Source organism: Nyctereutes procyonoides, unplaced genomic scaffold, assembly GCF_905146905.1.
Source record: "Nyctereutes procyonoides isolate TBG_1078 unplaced genomic scaffold, NYPRO_anot_genome, whole genome shotgun sequence".
Taxonomy (NCBI): Eukaryota; Metazoa; Chordata; class Mammalia; order Carnivora; family Canidae; genus Nyctereutes; species Nyctereutes procyonoides.
In genome coordinates this window covers 5,728,208-5,745,507 of record NW_026575025.1, presented here as the reverse complement: position 1 = coordinate 5,745,507, position 17,300 = coordinate 5,728,208, and the positions used below count along the sequence as shown (strand labels likewise).

General features: G+C 64.2%; 1 protein-coding gene across 1 annotated transcript; it reads right to left on the bottom strand.

Annotated features, from left to right (window-relative positions):
- Window positions 1–226: 226 nt before the first annotated feature.
- On the bottom strand, window positions 227–16,471 carry CD81 (CD81 molecule). The gene is made up of 8 exons (XM_055314260.1): window positions 16,313–16,471; window positions 6,342–6,456; window positions 3,100–3,197; window positions 2,392–2,466; window positions 1,938–2,042; window positions 1,426–1,527; window positions 862–948; window positions 227–780 (listed from the first exon to the last, which is right to left on the bottom strand). The coding sequence occupies exons 1-8, from the start codon at window positions 16,376–16,378 to the stop codon at window positions 718–720; spliced, it is 711 nt and encodes a 236-aa protein (XP_055170235.1). The 5' UTR covers window positions 16,379–16,471; the 3' UTR covers window positions 227–717.
- Window positions 16,472–17,300: the final 829 nt, after the last annotated feature.

Here is a 17,300-nt window from a genome sequence, read left to right as displayed (position 1 = left end):
CTGAGTGCCCCCTCTGGGCAGTGGTGTCCACAGAGTGGGTAGGGGGGTGAGGCTGGGTGGAAGCTGCTGACGGTGGCACCGGGCCCACCAAAGGGGCCCCTCACACCCTGCAAGGTCCGCTGAGCTGAGCCAAGCCTCACCCATGCCGGCCCAGCTGCCGCTCCAGCTGCGCCCTGGGTCTCAGATGCCGCAGCCACAGGAAGGGGCCAGACAGTTTGTTAGCATGCCCGGTTTTTCCTTCTTTATTGAATGACTTTGAAGATGTAATTACAGCTGAAGGTGACGAGTTAGAGAGGACAGGTGCACTGAAGGTGAAGGCTGCTGGCAGACCCGGCTCGGGACAAGTGGCAACAGGAACGAGGGTTAAAAGGCATGAGCCGTGCGGCCTGTGGGCAGGTGGGTGGGCCCTGGGGCCCCTGGGAGAGGCCTGACTAAGCAGGCGGAGCCCCCAAGCAGCTGCAGAAGCAGAGCAGCCCCTGCCTCACGGTCCCCAAGGCCCACTCACACGCCGTCTCTAGGTGACTTCAGCCCCAAAAGGTAACGGGGGACTTCAGGACAGAAAACCTCAGAAGTAAAAAGGCTAATAAGTGTAGCAGAGTAATACCAGAGAAGTTATATACACAGGCGTTGACGGCCCCTCCTCAGAATGTCCGGTCACTCTAGGGGCCCTGCAGGGTTCCCAGCGGCCCTCCCCGCAGCAGGTGCAGCCGGGGCCGCTCAGTACACGGAGCTGTTCCGGATGCCGCAGCAGAGCACCATGCTCAGGATCATCTCGAAGATCTGCGGGGACGGGTGGGTGGGACTGTCAGCACCCAGAGACTGTGGGGCCACCTCGCGTGGATGCCTGGCCCGTGTACTCACCATGATCACGGCCACCACGATGGCTGCAATGCCAATGAGGTACAGCTTCCCCGAGAAGAGGTCATCGATCTTCTGGTGGCAGTCCTCCTGTGGGGGACAGCCCGCCGACGGTCAGGAGTGCAGGCCCTCGGGCCCCTCAGTGCAGCGGCTCGGGGTCATTGTGGCAAGATAAAGGAGGGGCTCGATTCCCTGAAGACGTGCCACCAGGGCCTGGTCTCTGCCAGGTTATCTCACGTCCATTTTAAAGCAGACGTGGAGGGGGCGCCTGGGAGGCTCCGTGGGTGAAGCATCTGTTTTGGGTTCAGGGCAGGTCCCGGGTTCTGGGATCAATCCCCATGTTGGGCTCCCTGCTTAGCAGGGAGTCTGCTTCTCCCTCTGCCCCTCGCCCTGCTCGTGCTCTCGCTCTCTCTCTCTCAAAATCTTTAAAATAAATAAAGTAGATGTGGACACGGAATGTGCTGTGTGCAGAGCCGCACAAGCCACCAGGAGCCAGGGGCCCAACCCAGCTGGGCTGCTGGACGCGACGTGGGGCCAACCCTGGGCGGCCCAGTGGGCCCCATGTACCTTGAACAAGTTGCTAATGACGTTGCTGCCAGAGGGACACAGGCTGTTCTTGAGCATGGAGGTGGTGAGCGCGGAGAGCGTGCTGGAGCCGCAACAGTTGAGCTGCATGGAGGACACCTGCGGTCAGCCCGGGCTGTGTGCACAGAGGACCGCAGGGACACGGCCAGGGACATACACCCCGTGGGCTGCCCAAGCCCCAGGGGTGCCCCAGCCAGGGAGGGTCTGCTCCTCAGGAAGAACAGCAGCCCAGGACTCCTCATCCCCTCCACCCTTGGCTGTGCTGCTCAGAGACCCCCGCGCCCTGGACTTCCTGCTGCCCATCTGGCTCACACAGGGGCCCTGCAGGTCCCAGACAATCCCCCCCGTGGGGGGGAGGTCCCAGATAGGGCTCCACGGCCCCCCAGCAGAAGGGCTTCCAGGTCTCCAGTGCCCCACGGAGACCAGATTCAACCCTAGCTGGGCCTCACTCACGGAGGACAACCCTCCCGCACCCCCAGCACCCCCTGCCGCACCGTCTCATGGAAGGTCTTCACCACGGCCTTGGCATTGTTGGCTTCATCGTCCACCACGGCCTGCTGCAGAGCCTGGTCGTAGAATTGCTTCACATCCTTGGCGATCTGGGGGGAGGGTATGCGGGAGGGCCGAGGTCACCCCACAGCAAGGACCACCCCAGGGAGGGGGGCAAGCAGTTCACCTGGCTCTCCTGAGAAGATAATGCTTCCAGGGTAGACCAGGATTGCCCCCCAACACCACTCGAGGCTGGGAGACAGGTGACCCTGCCTTCTCCTCAGCCCCCGCGCCACCTCCTCCAGAAAGCCCTCCGTGGCCTTTCTACCAGGCAGGCCCCAGGGGGAGCCCCAAAGAGCACCCTGTGATCCCAGGGTAGGCCCAAGGTGAGCAGCAGGCGGGCACCCCTCCCTCCTGACCCCGCTGGGATGGGCCCCACCACCGTGTTCCCGGGCTCACCTGGTCTTTGTTGACAAAGCCCCAGATGCCGGCAGCTACTTCACAGGCGAACAGGATGACGAGGCAGGTGAAGAACTGGGAAGGCCATGCAGGACCCAGAGGGGAGGGCAGAGATATGCGGGGTGAGAACAGGCGTGGGGCCACACAGATGCCGGACGCCCGAGTGACCCGCAGGTGCATGTGTGGGGTTGGTCTCCACTCCGCACGTCCCATCCAGGGAGCAGCCGTGCGGAGGTGAAAGGCAGCGAGGGGGAAGACTCAGTCCCAGCAGTGACATACCAAGTGTTCTCAGCAGCCCTACAGGCTGGGGCTAGGGCCCCAAGGGAGCCCCTTCCACACCCCACTTCTCCCTCTGCCCACTGGAAGGGGGCATCGTGACACGGCCACCCACCGCCCCATCTCCCGACTGCCTGGGCCTCTGTGTCCCCGTGGAGGTTGGCCCAAGGACTGGGACATGGCCCTATTGTTTCTGGCTTTTTACTAAAACCAGAGAGGAAAACTGTGGAACTCTGAGTTTGGAACCAGACATCCCAGCAGTCAACCAGAACCGGATTTCAGGACCAGAAAGGGAACCTGGGGGCTGACGTTCTGGGCTAGGTCCCCAGGCTGCCCTGCGAGCCCCCCTCCAGGGCCTCCCACAGTGGCAAGGGGTGCCCCAGCAGAGCTCCAGGCTCTGTCTGTGTCCCCCAGCCCCGCTCACGACCTTACCGTCCCCAGCAGGCACTGGGACTCCTGGATGGCCCCATAGCAGCCCAGGAACCCAACGAACATCATCACAGCGCCCACGGCGATGAGAATGTAGATGCCTTTGTGGGAGAGCAGGGACACCCTCAGTGAGCAGCGTCCCAAAGGCCACGGCCCCTCTCCAGCCATGTGTCCCACCCCCAGCCCAGGACTTGGGCCCCCCTGCGCTAGTGGAGGGCACTGCGGCCTGGCCGTCGGAGTGAGCACCCCCCTGCATGTCTGCACCTGGAGCCAGGCTGCTGAGGGGGCCCGGTGGGACTGACCGGCAGGGGCGAGCACTCAGAAGGCTCTGCCCTCAGAGCTTCACACGAACTGTTCCCGGGGTGAGGCCCGTGCAGCCTGCACCCACTCTGGTTCCCAAGAGCCCCTGGGATGAGGTGATGACCACAAAGGATCATCCCCTCCAGGTGCACAGGGCCCTGCTCTTGGCCCAAGGGGAGAGGAGGGGACATAACCCCAGGAGGGGGCTTGAGCCAGCTTGCAAGGCCCTGATCCCGGGGACCGGAGCCTGCTGGATGAGGGGGCCTGGCCCCATGGAGGATGGCGTGGTGACTGCACACAGGGGCTGCCCACCAGGCTGGGCACGTGCTCCTGGGCAAGCAGGGAGGGCCACCAGTGCGGATGCCCCTGGCCCACCCACACAGGGCCCTGAGACCACTGGGAGATGCCAACTGTGGCCTTCCAGCAATCCTGGGCCTGGGCCTGTCCCCCTGCCATCACAGCAGCCCAAGCCCCTGTCCATACAGCCAAGGCCCCAGGTTCCAGGGTCTGGCCAGCCTGGCGTCCAGGCCCAAACGCTGTGCTGGGAAATGGCCGAGGGCCTCCTCCTGGCCAAAGCCTCTGCACAGCACTTGGTGGACCTGGCGGAAGAGAGGCCTCCGGCCATGGCTGGCTCAGGGGCTTCCTGCTCAGGGGGCACAGCACCCTGCAGCTCAGTCTCCCTGCCCTCGGACCTCAAGGAAACATGGGTCCCCGATCCCGTCTCACTACGGGAGCTTGGGCACACTGCAACAGGTGCAGGGAGGAGCTGCCAGATGTTCTAGGTCATGCCAGGGGCCAGACACCCAGGGGCAGGCATCTGACCCGCAGCTCCTTGAGAACCCTGGGGTCTGGTTCCCACAAGTGTGGCTGGGGACCCACCAGGCCCTGTGGCATTGCCTGGGGTGTCGAGTGTGCCCTGCTAACCTGCCTCCCTGCCAGCATCGGACAAAGAACCCTTGTCAGGGCGTACATCTGCTCCCCCACCACCCTGGCAGGCCTGGCCCACCTTGAGGCCAGTGGGAGGCTCTAGAAGACCAGTCCTTGATGGGCAGGGACACAGCAGCCCATGGGGGACACAGTAGCAGCTCAGGCCTAGGGCCCTCCAGTGGCCCTAGGGCTGGAGCTGCCTCCCCAGGGCAGGCTCCCCTCAGTGTGTAAGTCAAGGTCAGCCTCATGGCAACAGCCCAATGTAGTAGCTGTGAGGGACAGCCTCTGGACAACACCCGCTTTGCCCCCTATAAGCTTCTCCTATGGGACCTCTTCCCCGCAGGAGCTCGGGCACAGTCCTGCAGCCTCACTCCTCCCAGCCTGGGCCCGAGCCTGTAACCAGTGTCCCCAGCCTGCCCAGCCCATACCTGGCCTGCACCCAGGGAGCCTTCAGCTCCTCTACCATGCTGGGCCAGACGGAGGGCTCTAAGTGCAGAAGCAGCTCTGGCCATGGGGCAGGAGGGTGACCCCTTCCCAAACCACTGCCCAAACCCATGGCATGCTGGGTCCCGGAGAGGGTGCACAGACAGCAGCAGCCCACGGGCAGGATGCGGGGTCCTGCCCAGTGGTTGTGGGGAAGGGGAGGCAACCTCTGGGAGGAAGGCCTGTAGGACAAGTGGGCAAAGCTGAAAGTCCCACTCCTGAGGGTGCCCAGGCACTGGTGGGGGTCCCCATGTGCATCCCTGGAGCAGGCAAGTAGAGGGGCCCTGTCCTCCAGAGACTCAAACCTGGGAGAGGCCCCACCACCCAGGGGAGCCTAGGAATCTGGAGATGGAGGCCTGGGAGCCCCCCTCCCCGCCAGGTCAGCTGGCCCTGGGAGGCCACTGCCAGAGCCACAGGCTCCCATCTCCAGGGAAGAAAGGGGCCACCTCATTGATGCTCCGGGGTCAGACCTCTCGACCCTGCAGATCACAGAGGGTCATGGGCTGGGTTGGGGCATACATGCCCCCTATGCTCCTGGGGTGTCCTGGGCCATCCCCACTCCAGCAACTGAGTGTGATCCTAAGTGTGTGTGTGTGGGGAGGGGGGGGCACCGAACACCAGCTGGGAAGGACCCAGACCCTGTCAAGGCCACACGCAGTGCACCAGGCCAGTGGGGTGGCTCTGGTCCTAATACAGAGCCCCGCAACCTAGAGGCCTACACATACTTCCTGCCCTGCTGCTAGGCCTTTGGGGAGGAGGAGGGCCATGCCAGGCCTTCCTTTAAAGGACAGAAACAAGACTTCCAGAGCCTCATGAGGGCCAGGCCCTGCCTCCCGCTGGCTCAGGACCAACCTAAGGAGGAGTGCAGCTCTGCAAGGCAAGGGGAGCAGGGGTGGGGGCTCAACCCCCAGCCCCACGGACACCCTGAGGGCACAGCTGCTGCCTGGGAGGCAGACACGCAGCCTAATAAGGCAGCAAGGTGTGGCTGGGGAGGCCTGAGGCACACTGGCCCCTGCCCCACCCAGGGCCCAGAGTCCCCCTCCCCTCAGGGGCCTCAGCAGCCCAGGCAGGCATCCAGCCCCGCCCCTGCCCAGGGAGCCTCCCCTGAAATACCCACCATGAGACAGCTCCCCCTCCTGCCCCGAGTCCGCCCCCAGAGGCCAACTGGTGAGTCCCAACCACCCACACACCCTGGGATGTTCCAGACTTGCCTGGCAGCCTGGTTCCTGCCCTATGCACCCCCCACCCAGCCAGGCTGGACCACCTCCGAATGGCCCCCCCGAGGGCCCCAGGCTGACCTGACTCCACTCACAGTATCTCTGTCTCACTCTCTCTCCCCAAGAGCCCCTGCTGGCAGGCCTCCTCCACATCCAGCCGCCCAGCACTGCAGCAAGCCCCACTGGCCTGGCCCATGCCCTGCCTCCTCCTGGAAGCCCTTCCTGACTACCTGTTGGCAGACACCCTGGTGGATCTCGTTCCTGCTGGCCCCCAGCCCAGTGCCAGCCAGGTCCTGGGCCCACCCCACATGTACTTACCTACATAGAACGTGTTGGGTGCGGGCCTGTCCCCGAGCTCCAGATAGAGGAGGTTGGTGGTCTGTGGGTCATGGCGCAGCCACAGGGCCACACCCAGGATCACGCCTCCAGCCAACTGGGGAAAGAACGGGTCTAGGGTTACTTGCAGTGCTGAGTATGGGCTATACTATCCCCTGAACGCCCACTGAGGCAGGTGTGGGACCCTCGGCTCCACCGGCCAGTGGGCCCAGGGTGGCCCCCTCCAGGTGGCTCCACATGTCTGTTTCACTGACCTTGTGTTTGAGATGCCCCAGGAAGGAAGGCCTGGATATTGGGCCCACATCCCCGATACTGATGGGGCACACTTATGTCAAAACAGCACTTATATTTTATCTGGAGCTCAAATTCAACTGGATGTCCTTTATTTTTACTTGCTAATCTGGCCACAGTCCACACCAGACCTGAGCACCCCAGGGACCGCTAGGCCCTCCTCCAAGGGGGTGGCTTCAGCAGCCCTCTGCTCATCTGGGAACCCCATGGAGGGGACTCCAAGTCTTTGGTGCCCGGAGAGAGAGGGGTGGGGATCTGATGCCACCAGGGCCCTGGTGGGGCTGATGGAGGAACTAGATAAGGCGAGGCCACAGAGGCTGGTGGCATCCAGGAAGCTGCAGGGCGAGGGGCCCGGCCGTCTGTGGGATAAATCCTTGCTGCTGTCAGCCCTGGGAAGGGAAGCCACTACAGGAGGAAGGAAGCACGCTGTGCTCCCAGAGGCCAGGGGAGGGGCTGCCCGAGCAGCTGGGGCAGGAAAGGGGGCTGTGCTCAGAGCCTGGCAGGAGAACAGGAGCTTCCGGCTCTGGTAGGCCCTTCAGAGACTCACTGTCCTTCGAGAACAGGGCACCTACGGAGGGTGGGGAGGGGGAGGCCCTGAAGGGAAACAAAGACCAGGGCCTGGCCTACAACATGAGCATCTCACCAGCCCAAGCCAGCGGCCTGCTGCCCTCCAGGCCACCTTCCAGGTCCCTGGCCTCCTCTCTGCAGGGCTGTCCCAGCCCTGGATGCCCCACTGAGGTGGAATCTGCTCCCAGGGCTACAAGCCTTGGCGCAGGCTGGAGGGCCTAGCTGCGCAGCCATCCGCTCCTGGCTTCCTCTTCCTACCATGCGTGGCCTGGCAACTGAGGCCATCCCCCAACCCGCCTCCGCAGCACCAGACACTGACCCCAGCCCCCTGCCCCTGCAACAGGACCAGAGCTATGTGACCTACGGGGAGCAGAAACTGAGAAGTAGACCTCAAGGAAAGCACCTGCCCCGAGACCCGGCCAGGGAGCAGACCCCTGACATGGTGGGTGGGGCCAACCTGCTCAGTGGGGCATGAGTGACTGAGCCCCAGCATTGCAGGCCGCCCCACAGAAAGCCCCAGCAGTTGCCCAGGCCTTTCTCCTCTGGGCTCAGCTACTGGTAAGACTGGGGGTGGGGGGCTGGGCTTCCACACACCAAGCGAGGGTGCTCTGTCCACGCCCCTCCAGCCTGGGGTTTCTGTTTCCCAGCACACCTCTCCCAAAGTTCCAGGTCTGGTCAGGGAGGGCCAGCCAAGGCTCTGCAGCTCCATCCTGTACTCCAGCAAGTATGGGGAGGTCCACCAAGGGCCTACTGTGCACCTGCTCTGGCCAGGGTCCCCTCCCACGGCCCTGTGGACACCGCACAGCCCTCCAAGGGCAGGGCCCTGGGCTCCCAGCACCCTGTGCCTCTCTGTGACACCTGTCACTGACAGGAGAGGCCAGAGGGCCCATGGGACAGTGGGGGCAGGGCGGGCGCCCCAGAGCCCTCAGCTCCTCCCGAGGTGGCTGCCATCTGTGGCTCCAAGGGAGGCAGCAGCGCAACGAGGCTGAGGGTTGCCGTGGTAACTCTGGCTTGAAACCGTTACTTGTTCTGTTTTGAAACTGTGGTCCAGAGCTGCCTTTGTGAGATGTTCCAGGGCGGAGGGGGAGGGGTGGGGAAGCCCCTGTCCTGGGCCTCCCTCTATAGTCCCTCTGTAGTCCCAGAGCCCTGGCCACAAGCCCCAACTCAGCCTCCCCATCCCCATGAGTGCAGCGGTGCAGGCCCCCTGGCCAGGCTGGGACTGCTCCTCGTGCAGCCCCTTCACCCCAGGAGCAGGAGCTGGGGAGACAAGTGTCTTGGGGTGGGTGCACAGTCCTAACAGAAGTGTGGTTTGGACTGTACTCCTCCTAACCTCCAGCTGCCACCTCTGCCCCTTTGGAAGGGCTTTCCTGCAGACTCCTCTGTGGCCCCCAGGCCCTCACACCTGCGGGGTAACAACAGGGAAGCTGGTCCCACCTTTGTAGCTGGGAGGGCCTGGTGCTGATGTGCCCCCAGTTGCTGCCCCAGTCTGCCCTCCCTGAGCAGACCCCCTGGGTAGGGCCAGGTGAACACAGTGGTGGGAGGACCATCCCATTTCCGGATGAGGAAACCCACGTGGCAGGGGGCAGATGTTCACCTCAGGTCGCCTGCAAGGGAGAGGCCCACCCAGGTGGCACCCTGCCCCAAAGGGGGTTGGAAAGCCGTCTGCAGGGAAGGGAGGGCTCCTGTCCCCCCATCTGCATGCTGATGGGAATGTGGAAGGAGCAGTGGGGCGGTCTGCTTCCTGGCCTCTTGGCCCGCACCTGCTACCCCAGGAGTTCACCCAGAGACTGAGTGACTCAAGTGTCCACACCACGACCTGGGCCAGCCCCAAACTGGGCCCCACCCATTTGTTCTTCACTGGCGGTCAGATGGGACAAACAGAGGCAAAGGGGGGTGCGGCCACATAGGGGAGTCCCAGCGGCAGAAAGAAGTGTGCCACTCAGTTGATAACTGTGAGGAATGACAGAAGCCAGACCAAGAAGAAAAAAGTTCCCTTTATACAAAGGTGTCAGAAATGCTAATTAGGCGCTGTGACAGACCACAGGCCCTGGCCGCCTGGGGTGGAGGAGGGATCCTGAGGCCCCAGGACACTTTGGGGACTGATGGATGTGTCCACGATTGATCACAAGGCGGCGGCAGCCACAGGGGTCTGCCCATGTCAAAACTCAGCAAGCTGTGCGCCTGAAATACATACTGTGTACCTCATGCCCCATAAAGCCGTTTTAAAACCCCCAGCGGCCCAGCCAATCCTTGAAGGTGGAACTTGTAAGCAAGGCTCTCAGGGGCCAATATTTTGGGTCCCAAAGGATCCAGACTGCCATGCCGGTGCCACCTGGGCCCCGAGGTGAGGAGCCGGATGTGCCACGCTCCCTGGGGCTCCCCAGGCCTGCAGTGAGCACCTGGACATGGCGTGCTGACGTCTTGCCCACAGATCCCATGTCTGAGCATCCAAGAAGGGGAATGGTGGAGCATGGATGTATGTTCCAGAACAGGAGTCCAGCCCTGGGGGACAGCAGGGGTCACAGCAGAGGGCGGGGCCGGAGCACGGCGGCCAAGTGTGTGCCCTGCGCCACCCTGGGGTCACCTCCATGTCTTTGTGCGTCCTTATCCCCTTTGTAAGATGAAGGTACAAAGTTAGCTAACATCCCCATGGTGCCTAGCACAACGCCACTGTACGCGGCTGGCTCACGAGGACACGAGCAGCGAGAGTCCCAGCAAGTGGACCAGCAGTGGTGTCGCCCCCAACCCAGAGTCACCGCTGCCACCTGCTCCGGCCCCGGGAGAGCCGTGCCCCGAGAAGCCTGGCAGCAGGGCAGGCAGGGGTGCAGGGGAGGGTGCCAGCGAGCCGGGCCCGGGGGAGGGTTCAGCAGCAGGGATGGTGCGCCCGGTTCAGGGCCTTGTGAAAGCTTCTGTTTCTGTTTCTTTTTTCTTCCGTTCTGAGAACTAATAACTAACGGCGTCAGATGAGACAGGAGGGGACTGCCAGGCACGCTGGGTTCCTGCCCGGCCCGCCTGCCGTTTCCAAGAAGCGGCTGAAAGGGAATGAGACAGAGCGGGTGCTGCCCGGACAGGCTTGGGGCGGCCGTGTCCTGGGCTGGCAGGGCCTCCACGGCCCGAGTGCTCAGCCCAGTTCCACCCACATGGGGCCGCAGGCAGCAAGGACAGCGCACGTCATTCACACCCTCTCAGCAGCGCAGGGTGCCTGGGTGGAGGGGTGTGTGGGGGAGAGCCCCACCACGAGGAGGGCGGGGGCACCAGGCTCCAGGCCAGCTCTGCTCCCTGACCCCCCACATCCAGGGGTATGTCCACTCGCGGGAACACATGCCAGGAAGCACCCACTTGGCTAGGGCTCCGGTGGAGACCCCCCCTCCCCCACCTGACCAACAGAGCATTGAAGGCCAGAGGCAGGAAGTAAGGCTGAAAATGCTCTCAGGGACATGGGGCTAAGTCAGAGGGAAGAGGTACGGCACAGATGCTTTTAGGATGGGCTGCAGGGCAGGGGGGGTCCTGACGCCACCCCTCGGGCTGCATAGGGGTCCTGGGTTCCTGCACCCTGACCCTCGCTCCCCACGCACAATGAGCGGACAGGGCCAGACTCCTCCCTGGGTGACACAGGCCCAACTCAGGCCTTCCTGGGGGGGTGGGGGGGTGGGCATCTGCCCCCACTGTGGCCTCTGGGAGCAACTCAAGGCAGGAAGTATGGAGGGAAGTGTGGAGGGAAGAGCGGAGACCCTCACCTTGGGCAGGAAGCAGAGCCTCTCCAGAGGCCCCCGGACCTCAGGAAGCCTCCTGGCCCGCATCCAAGAGTAGGTAGGAAAGGGGTCATGACCCAGGCCTTCCCACCAGCTAAGGAGATGCAGGAGCCACTTGCCACCAAGAAGTGAGTGTAGGCCCCTTCCACATCCCTGCCACATCTAGGGGCACCTGAGAGCCACTTCAGGGCCAGACCCTCATCTCACGGCCCAATCCCTGGGTAGTGAAGCCAGGGGTGTCCTGCTCCCCTGCCCCAAACCCACTGCACTGTGGGAAGCCCCTCTGCCTCCTGGGCCCCTGCAGACATCCCAGGGACCTGCCAGAGAAGGACACAGGTCAGGCTGTAGCAGGCCACATGTATTGGACAAGGAGGATCTGGGTGGCCCAGATCTACCAGAGAGTGAGATGGGGGGTGGGGGTTCAGGCAGGGGAGCAGAGAGCAGGTGGAGGGCTCCCAGGGTGCATCAGGACGGCCTGGTCCCGTCCCGGGGAGCCCCAGCCCTGGAGCTATGCCAGGCTGTGAAGCACTGGACCTCCTCACGTGGTCACTTGGGGACCTCAGCCTCCTAGTGCCCTAGCAAGCCTGATGATGGCCAGGCCCCAAGGGGGCAGCTCCAGCCCAGGGCCCTGGGGAGCATTACCTTGTATGAGCTGGAGCTCTTATCACCCTGGCAACAAAGTGAAAGGTCGCCTGTCCGAAAGGTGGGTGGCCGAGCCCCTGGGATAGGAAGCAGTGCGGGCCAAGCAGAGCCACAGCTATGTGAGAGGGTGAGCTCCCTGCGAGCTTGCGGCAGGACCACGGTTGGTGGTTCCCAAACCCACTGACTCTTGAAGCCCCCACATCTTCCCCCCAAGACCAAGGACATCGAACTCCTGGGTTCAGGCCTCCCAGCGCCAGGACTGGAGACCCAGGGAGGCGGATAGTTCTCACTCCCGTTACCCCAGCCGCACACAGGCACCTCCCTGCCACAGGTCCCACAGCCTGAGCTTCACATCCATTGTCAGGAGCCAGCCGTCAGCTGCGGCACAGAATCAACCCCAGAACCACCCATAGGCGATAGCACAGGTAAGACAGGTTACAGGGAGCTGTTCTACGTCCCCCCAGGGCAACTTATAACCCAGGCCAACCCGGGTGTGGGACGGCACAGATGCTAGGGTGGGTCACCCAGCCACGGACTCTGCAGGGCGGGTGGCCCTGGCTTCCTGTCTTTCATCATCTTGACAATGACCATGTCACCCAGTCACCAGAGATAGGTGGGGAGCACTAACTTTCCAAAGTCAGAGTCGGGGACAAGGAGACATGAACCCTCAGGACCTGGCTGTGCTGCCAGCCCCCCACCCCCAGGCCTGGAGCACCCTCCCTTTGGCCAGCCCCCACGTCATGCCCAGGGAAGGTGGCCTCCCCGTCCCTGGCACCTAGCTTACGCAGCAAGGGAAATCCTCAGCCAGCCTGTTGGGCATGGGCCCCTGCCTGCCCGTGGGGACTCCCCTAGCATCTGGGGGTGCACCTGGAAGCCCCTAAGTGGTCTTGTGTGAATCAGCACCTGCTCAGCCATCGGGGCGGGGGGGGCTTAGGCCAGGCCCCAAAGTAGAAACTATGTGTATTTTGGGGGGAGTGGATCCTGAGAGGTCTAGAGGTTTTCTGGAAGCACACTGGATCAAACCACATTGTGTAGGACACACTAGAAAATAAGTTGGGAGGAGGGTCCTGAGGGCCGATTCCAGGCAGGCCTAGTTCTCAGTCAAGGACGAGGCACCTGGCCATGGGCAGCTTCAAGCCTGAAAACCACCCAGCCCTCACCACGTGCCCCGGGCTGGGGCCTGGGGTGCCAGGGCCAGAGGCAGAGCTCCTGTGTGTCTCCTCCATCCCCACCCCAAAACACTGGGCCAGTGCAAAGGTGATCGATCATCAGCCTCTCCCACAGGGCCTGGACTTTGGCTTATTGATTGGATGACCCAGGTTCTACCCTCACAGGGTTTCAGGTGCTGAAATAAAGCCATGGGGTGGATGATTTGGGGCGGGTCGGTCTCCCCATCCAGACTTAGAAGCAGTATAAGCTAGAGATAGGGGATCCACTGAACTTCTGGAGGCAGACCTGAGCCGGGTGTGCGGACCACACCAGCCAGGGTCCCAGGCCTCTTGGTACTTGGACATCCTCCTGGAGGGGGACCACTTCACTCCAGGGACAGACCACAGACTTCCTCTTCTTGTCTCAGCCCAAAGCCGTTTATCCCACAACCAAAGCTCTGACACTCACTCCATCCACTTGCCCACCCCACTGAAGCCGGCACAGGAAATCCCCACCCCCACCCAGAGCCTGGCAGGGTCACACATCCCCTCTCCCGGAAGGAAGGCGAGAGCACCACTAAGTGACAGACAGTCATGTGCTGTCTGGAAGCAAGAATTAAATGCCAGTTAGTGAGGCTTCTAATCAGCCCTGTTCCCAGCCCCGTCTGGCTGCCCTGCCTCTGGAAGGCGGCCACCGAAGGCATTAGGCGAGAGGAGTGGCCAGGCCCAGGACGCTGTGCTCTCGTTGGCCAGCCTCCAGAGAGAGGCCTGTGATCGTACCCACTTCACAGATGAGGAAAGCAAGCGGGGCTCACGCATGCCAGCTGCCTGCCCCAGGTCACAGGGAGGGAGCCTCTGCTCTTCCTGAAATGCCCAGCAGCAGGAGCCTCGAGGGTCACAGGCTTCTGCCAGGAAGCTCCGGGTTCCACCCCCAACCGGGAGGATTTCCACGCTGCAGGGCAGGGTGTCTGCGCCATCGTCTCCCAGGCTTGGCCACGGTTGCTGCTTGCAGTCCTACTCGTGGCTTGATGCCTGCCAGGCCAGGGAGCCCCAAAGTCAGGCTGTGGTCAGGCATGCTGAGTGCATGCCACCTGGGGCCCCAAAGTCCTGGTTCCAGGAGGAGAGACGCACTCTTTCCTGGGGAAGCCAGCCTGGCTGCCTTTGAGGCCTGCTCCCATGTGTGAGCCTTTTCTCTCTCTGAAATGAAACTTTTAAAACTGCCCCGATGCAGGTACCCACTGTCAAAGTCTCCTCCCGGCTCCCCCTCAGCACCCACTCCTGTACGGTGGCCACGGTGCACAGTGAGCGAGTCAGGCCAGGCACTGGGGGGCCCTCCCTCACCCACCACCCTCTGGGGCATCCGAAACCCCTTCCCCAAGGCACTGCCCACACCGGCCAAGGACAGCAGGACAGCAGTCTTCCTGCCGGCCATCCGTGCCCTACGACCACCTCCTGAGCTCTCCTGTAAGGGTGTTAGCTAATCTGCCAGCCCCGGGAGACAGGACGTGGAAAACGTCCACCTCAGGGGACAGGACTCTAAGGCCCAGGACTGCAGCAGAGGGGACAGTGCTCCACCACCCAGAACCAGCCCCGCGGCACTATGCTGCCAGCCAGGTGAGGCAGGACGCCCGCACAGAGAGGGGCTCTGTCACAGTGGTGGCCCCCAGCCCCACCTTGCTCAGCTCTGCATGTCTGTTGCAGGGGTGGGTGGGACCGAGGCAACTGGACCGTGGGACGCAGCGCTGAGTGCTCAGCTGGGTGGCTGGGAGAGGAGAGGCCTGGCAACGTTTCCTCAAGCCTCAATGAAGAGCAGCCCCTGGGGATGTGTCAGGCCTCTGCCCAGCTGCCTGGGGAACTACCGGACTCGCTCAAGCAGAGCTGGGAGGTGAGCGCGGGCTGCCCTGGAGACCTCCCAAGCTGGGCAGCGGGGAGGGACTTACCCCAGCGCTGACACTCAGCCCAAGGACAAGAATCTACTCCAGAAGACAGCCTCTATGTCTGCCTACCCTCCACTTCCTGGTCAGGGTCCTCAACCCACATCCAGGCTCTGCTGGTAGGGGAGGGGCTCAGAGGCCAACAGAGGGGTGTCTGGGTGTCCCTTCACCCCAACCCCTATACACCCAGGCCATAGCAGGCAAATACTAAATCGACACTCAACACCACCTCTTCGGCAAAGACCCCAGGCAAGGTTAAGGTCATACCTGGCCCATCCTGACAGTCCCCGTGCTCCCCACTCCCCAGGCAGAGGCCAGTGGCCACAGCGACCCCCAGCTGTGCCCCCCACCCAGGCGGGGGGCAATGCCTCCACTTCACCCTCAGCTAAAGCTCAGTCCAGTCTCTGTCCCTGCCACCCCAAACACCTCACTGCCCCAAGATCCACGCTGGGATCCTCGGATGTCCAGAACGGAAACAGATGTCCCCAATCCCACACACTTGCTCTGGGGACCATTTTAAAAGTTTACCCTCTTGCGTCTACTTGGGAAATACACTGTCCAGCAGATGTTGTCATGGTCCTTTCCCAGAAGGAGTGAGCAGCCTGGGTGGCGAGCAGCACAGAGCCACCCAGGAAGGTTCCCAGGTCCTGTGGGGGGCGGGGGGGGGGGTGATGGGGGACATGACTGGCCACGAGGAGGCAGGGCAGCGCCAGGAGAGGGGTTCCTGCACCCACTGGGGGCCCCTCCCCAACTCCAACACAGGCAGGAAACCGAAACAAAGCCAAAGCTCCAGCGTTCCTGGCCAGCAGTTACCACCCAGGCCAGGAAAACGCGACTTGCAGGTCAGCAGCCTGACGCCCCTGAGACCCTCCTGCACCCCAAGATGAACATCCAGTGGCTACCTCTTTCCAAGGTGGACGTCCAAGCTCAGACCGAAGCCCGGACCTGGGCATCCCCTGGGACCCAGGCTCCGGAGGGGCCCAGAGGCGCTCGGCTCCACGGGGCCCCCTGCCCGCCCTGGCCCCTCTCCTCAAAGCCTCTACCGCGTCCTGGGTCCTGGCGGCCGCAGGCTGCAACCCCGGGCTGGGGGGGGCAGTGCAGGGGGCCGGCCCCACCAGGCGCGGGCCGCTGGGGGCCCCGCACGGCCATCCCCGGGGCGGCAGGGCTCGCTGGGCCGACCTGGAGCGGAGGGCTCCCAGGACCCGCACCGAGTGCGCGCCCCCCGGCCCCCCCCACCCCCCCCACCCCCCCCCGCCGTCCTTCCAGGGGCGGCGGCCCGGATGAGCTCATGGGGGCGGGGCGCCGGGAGCCCCGCCCCCCGAGCCCCCTCGGTGCCCGCGGAGCAGGGTGGTCCCCCTCACGGCGGCCCGCGGCCCCGAGCCCGCTCCCGCCGCGCCGCCCGCCATCGCTCGGCGGGCACAGCCCCACGGCCCCCCGGACGCCCCGGCCCGGCCCCGGCGCCCCGACAGCGGCTCGCAGCACCCCCCTCCGCCCGTCTGCCGGCCCAGGACCACCCCCCCGCCCGGCGCCCACAGGTGGCCCCCTCCGCGCGGCCTAGTGGGGCGCGCGGCCTGCCGGGCTCGGGGCGTCCCGGCCCCCGCCCCCCCGCCGGGACTCACCCAGAAGACGAAATTGAAGACGAAGAGCAGGTACTTGATGCACTTGGTGCAGCCCTCCACCCCCATGGCGGCGCGGGCGGCGAGCGGCCTGCGGGGTGCGCGGGGCGGGCCGGGCCGGGGCGCGGGGCGCGGGGCGCGGGGCCTGGCGGGCGGCGGGGTGGGGCGCGGGCCCGGGGCGCGGGTGCTCGGGGCGCGGGTACTCGGGGGCGCGGGGCGCGGGAGGCCGGGCCGGGGCGCGCTGGGTCGACCGCCGCCGCTGCGCGCTCGCTCTCTGGCCGCGCGCGCGCCCCCGCCGCCTGTTATAGGGCGCTCCGGCCCCGCCCCCGCCCCCGGCCCCGCCCCGGCCCCGCCCTCGGCCCCGCCCCACCCCGGCCCCGCCCCCGGAGCGCGCGCTCGGCGGGGGTCAGACCTGGGTGTCCCCAGCCCAACGCCGGCCTAGCGGCGCCCTGCGAACACCTTCCCCTTCTCTCGGCCTTCCCCAGGCGATTCGGACAATCCAAGGAGGCTCCCTGGAGGAGGTGATGCAGCAGCGAGTGCCCTCCAGGGTGGGTGATGAGCCTGACAGCCAGCCGGCCTGGCTTGAAAATCCTGGTCATCCCACGGTAAGGGCAGTTGTTGAGCACGGTGACAGTGTCTGCTTGGAAAGGTCCCTGAGACGGTGACCGGTGTTAAATGTCCAGGAGACCCCAGCCACCTGTAGGACAGCCTCCAAACACTGTGTACTCTGCTCACCCCCGTGGAGGGCAACCCCACAGTCAAGTTGGTTTTCTGAAGATGGGGGCCGGGGGCAGGCTGATGGGGATGCCGCCAGGAGGGGGCCGTCAAGTGGGCAGTGCTTCTCCCCAGGTGACAGAGCGGACCTATGGCCTGGTGACTCTCGGATGAAGAAGTGGAAATGTTCTGTGTAACCCTGGCACAAATGACTGCTGACCCCTTGACACGGGGCCAGTGCCACCACCCAGCAGGACCCAGATTTTTCATTGTACTT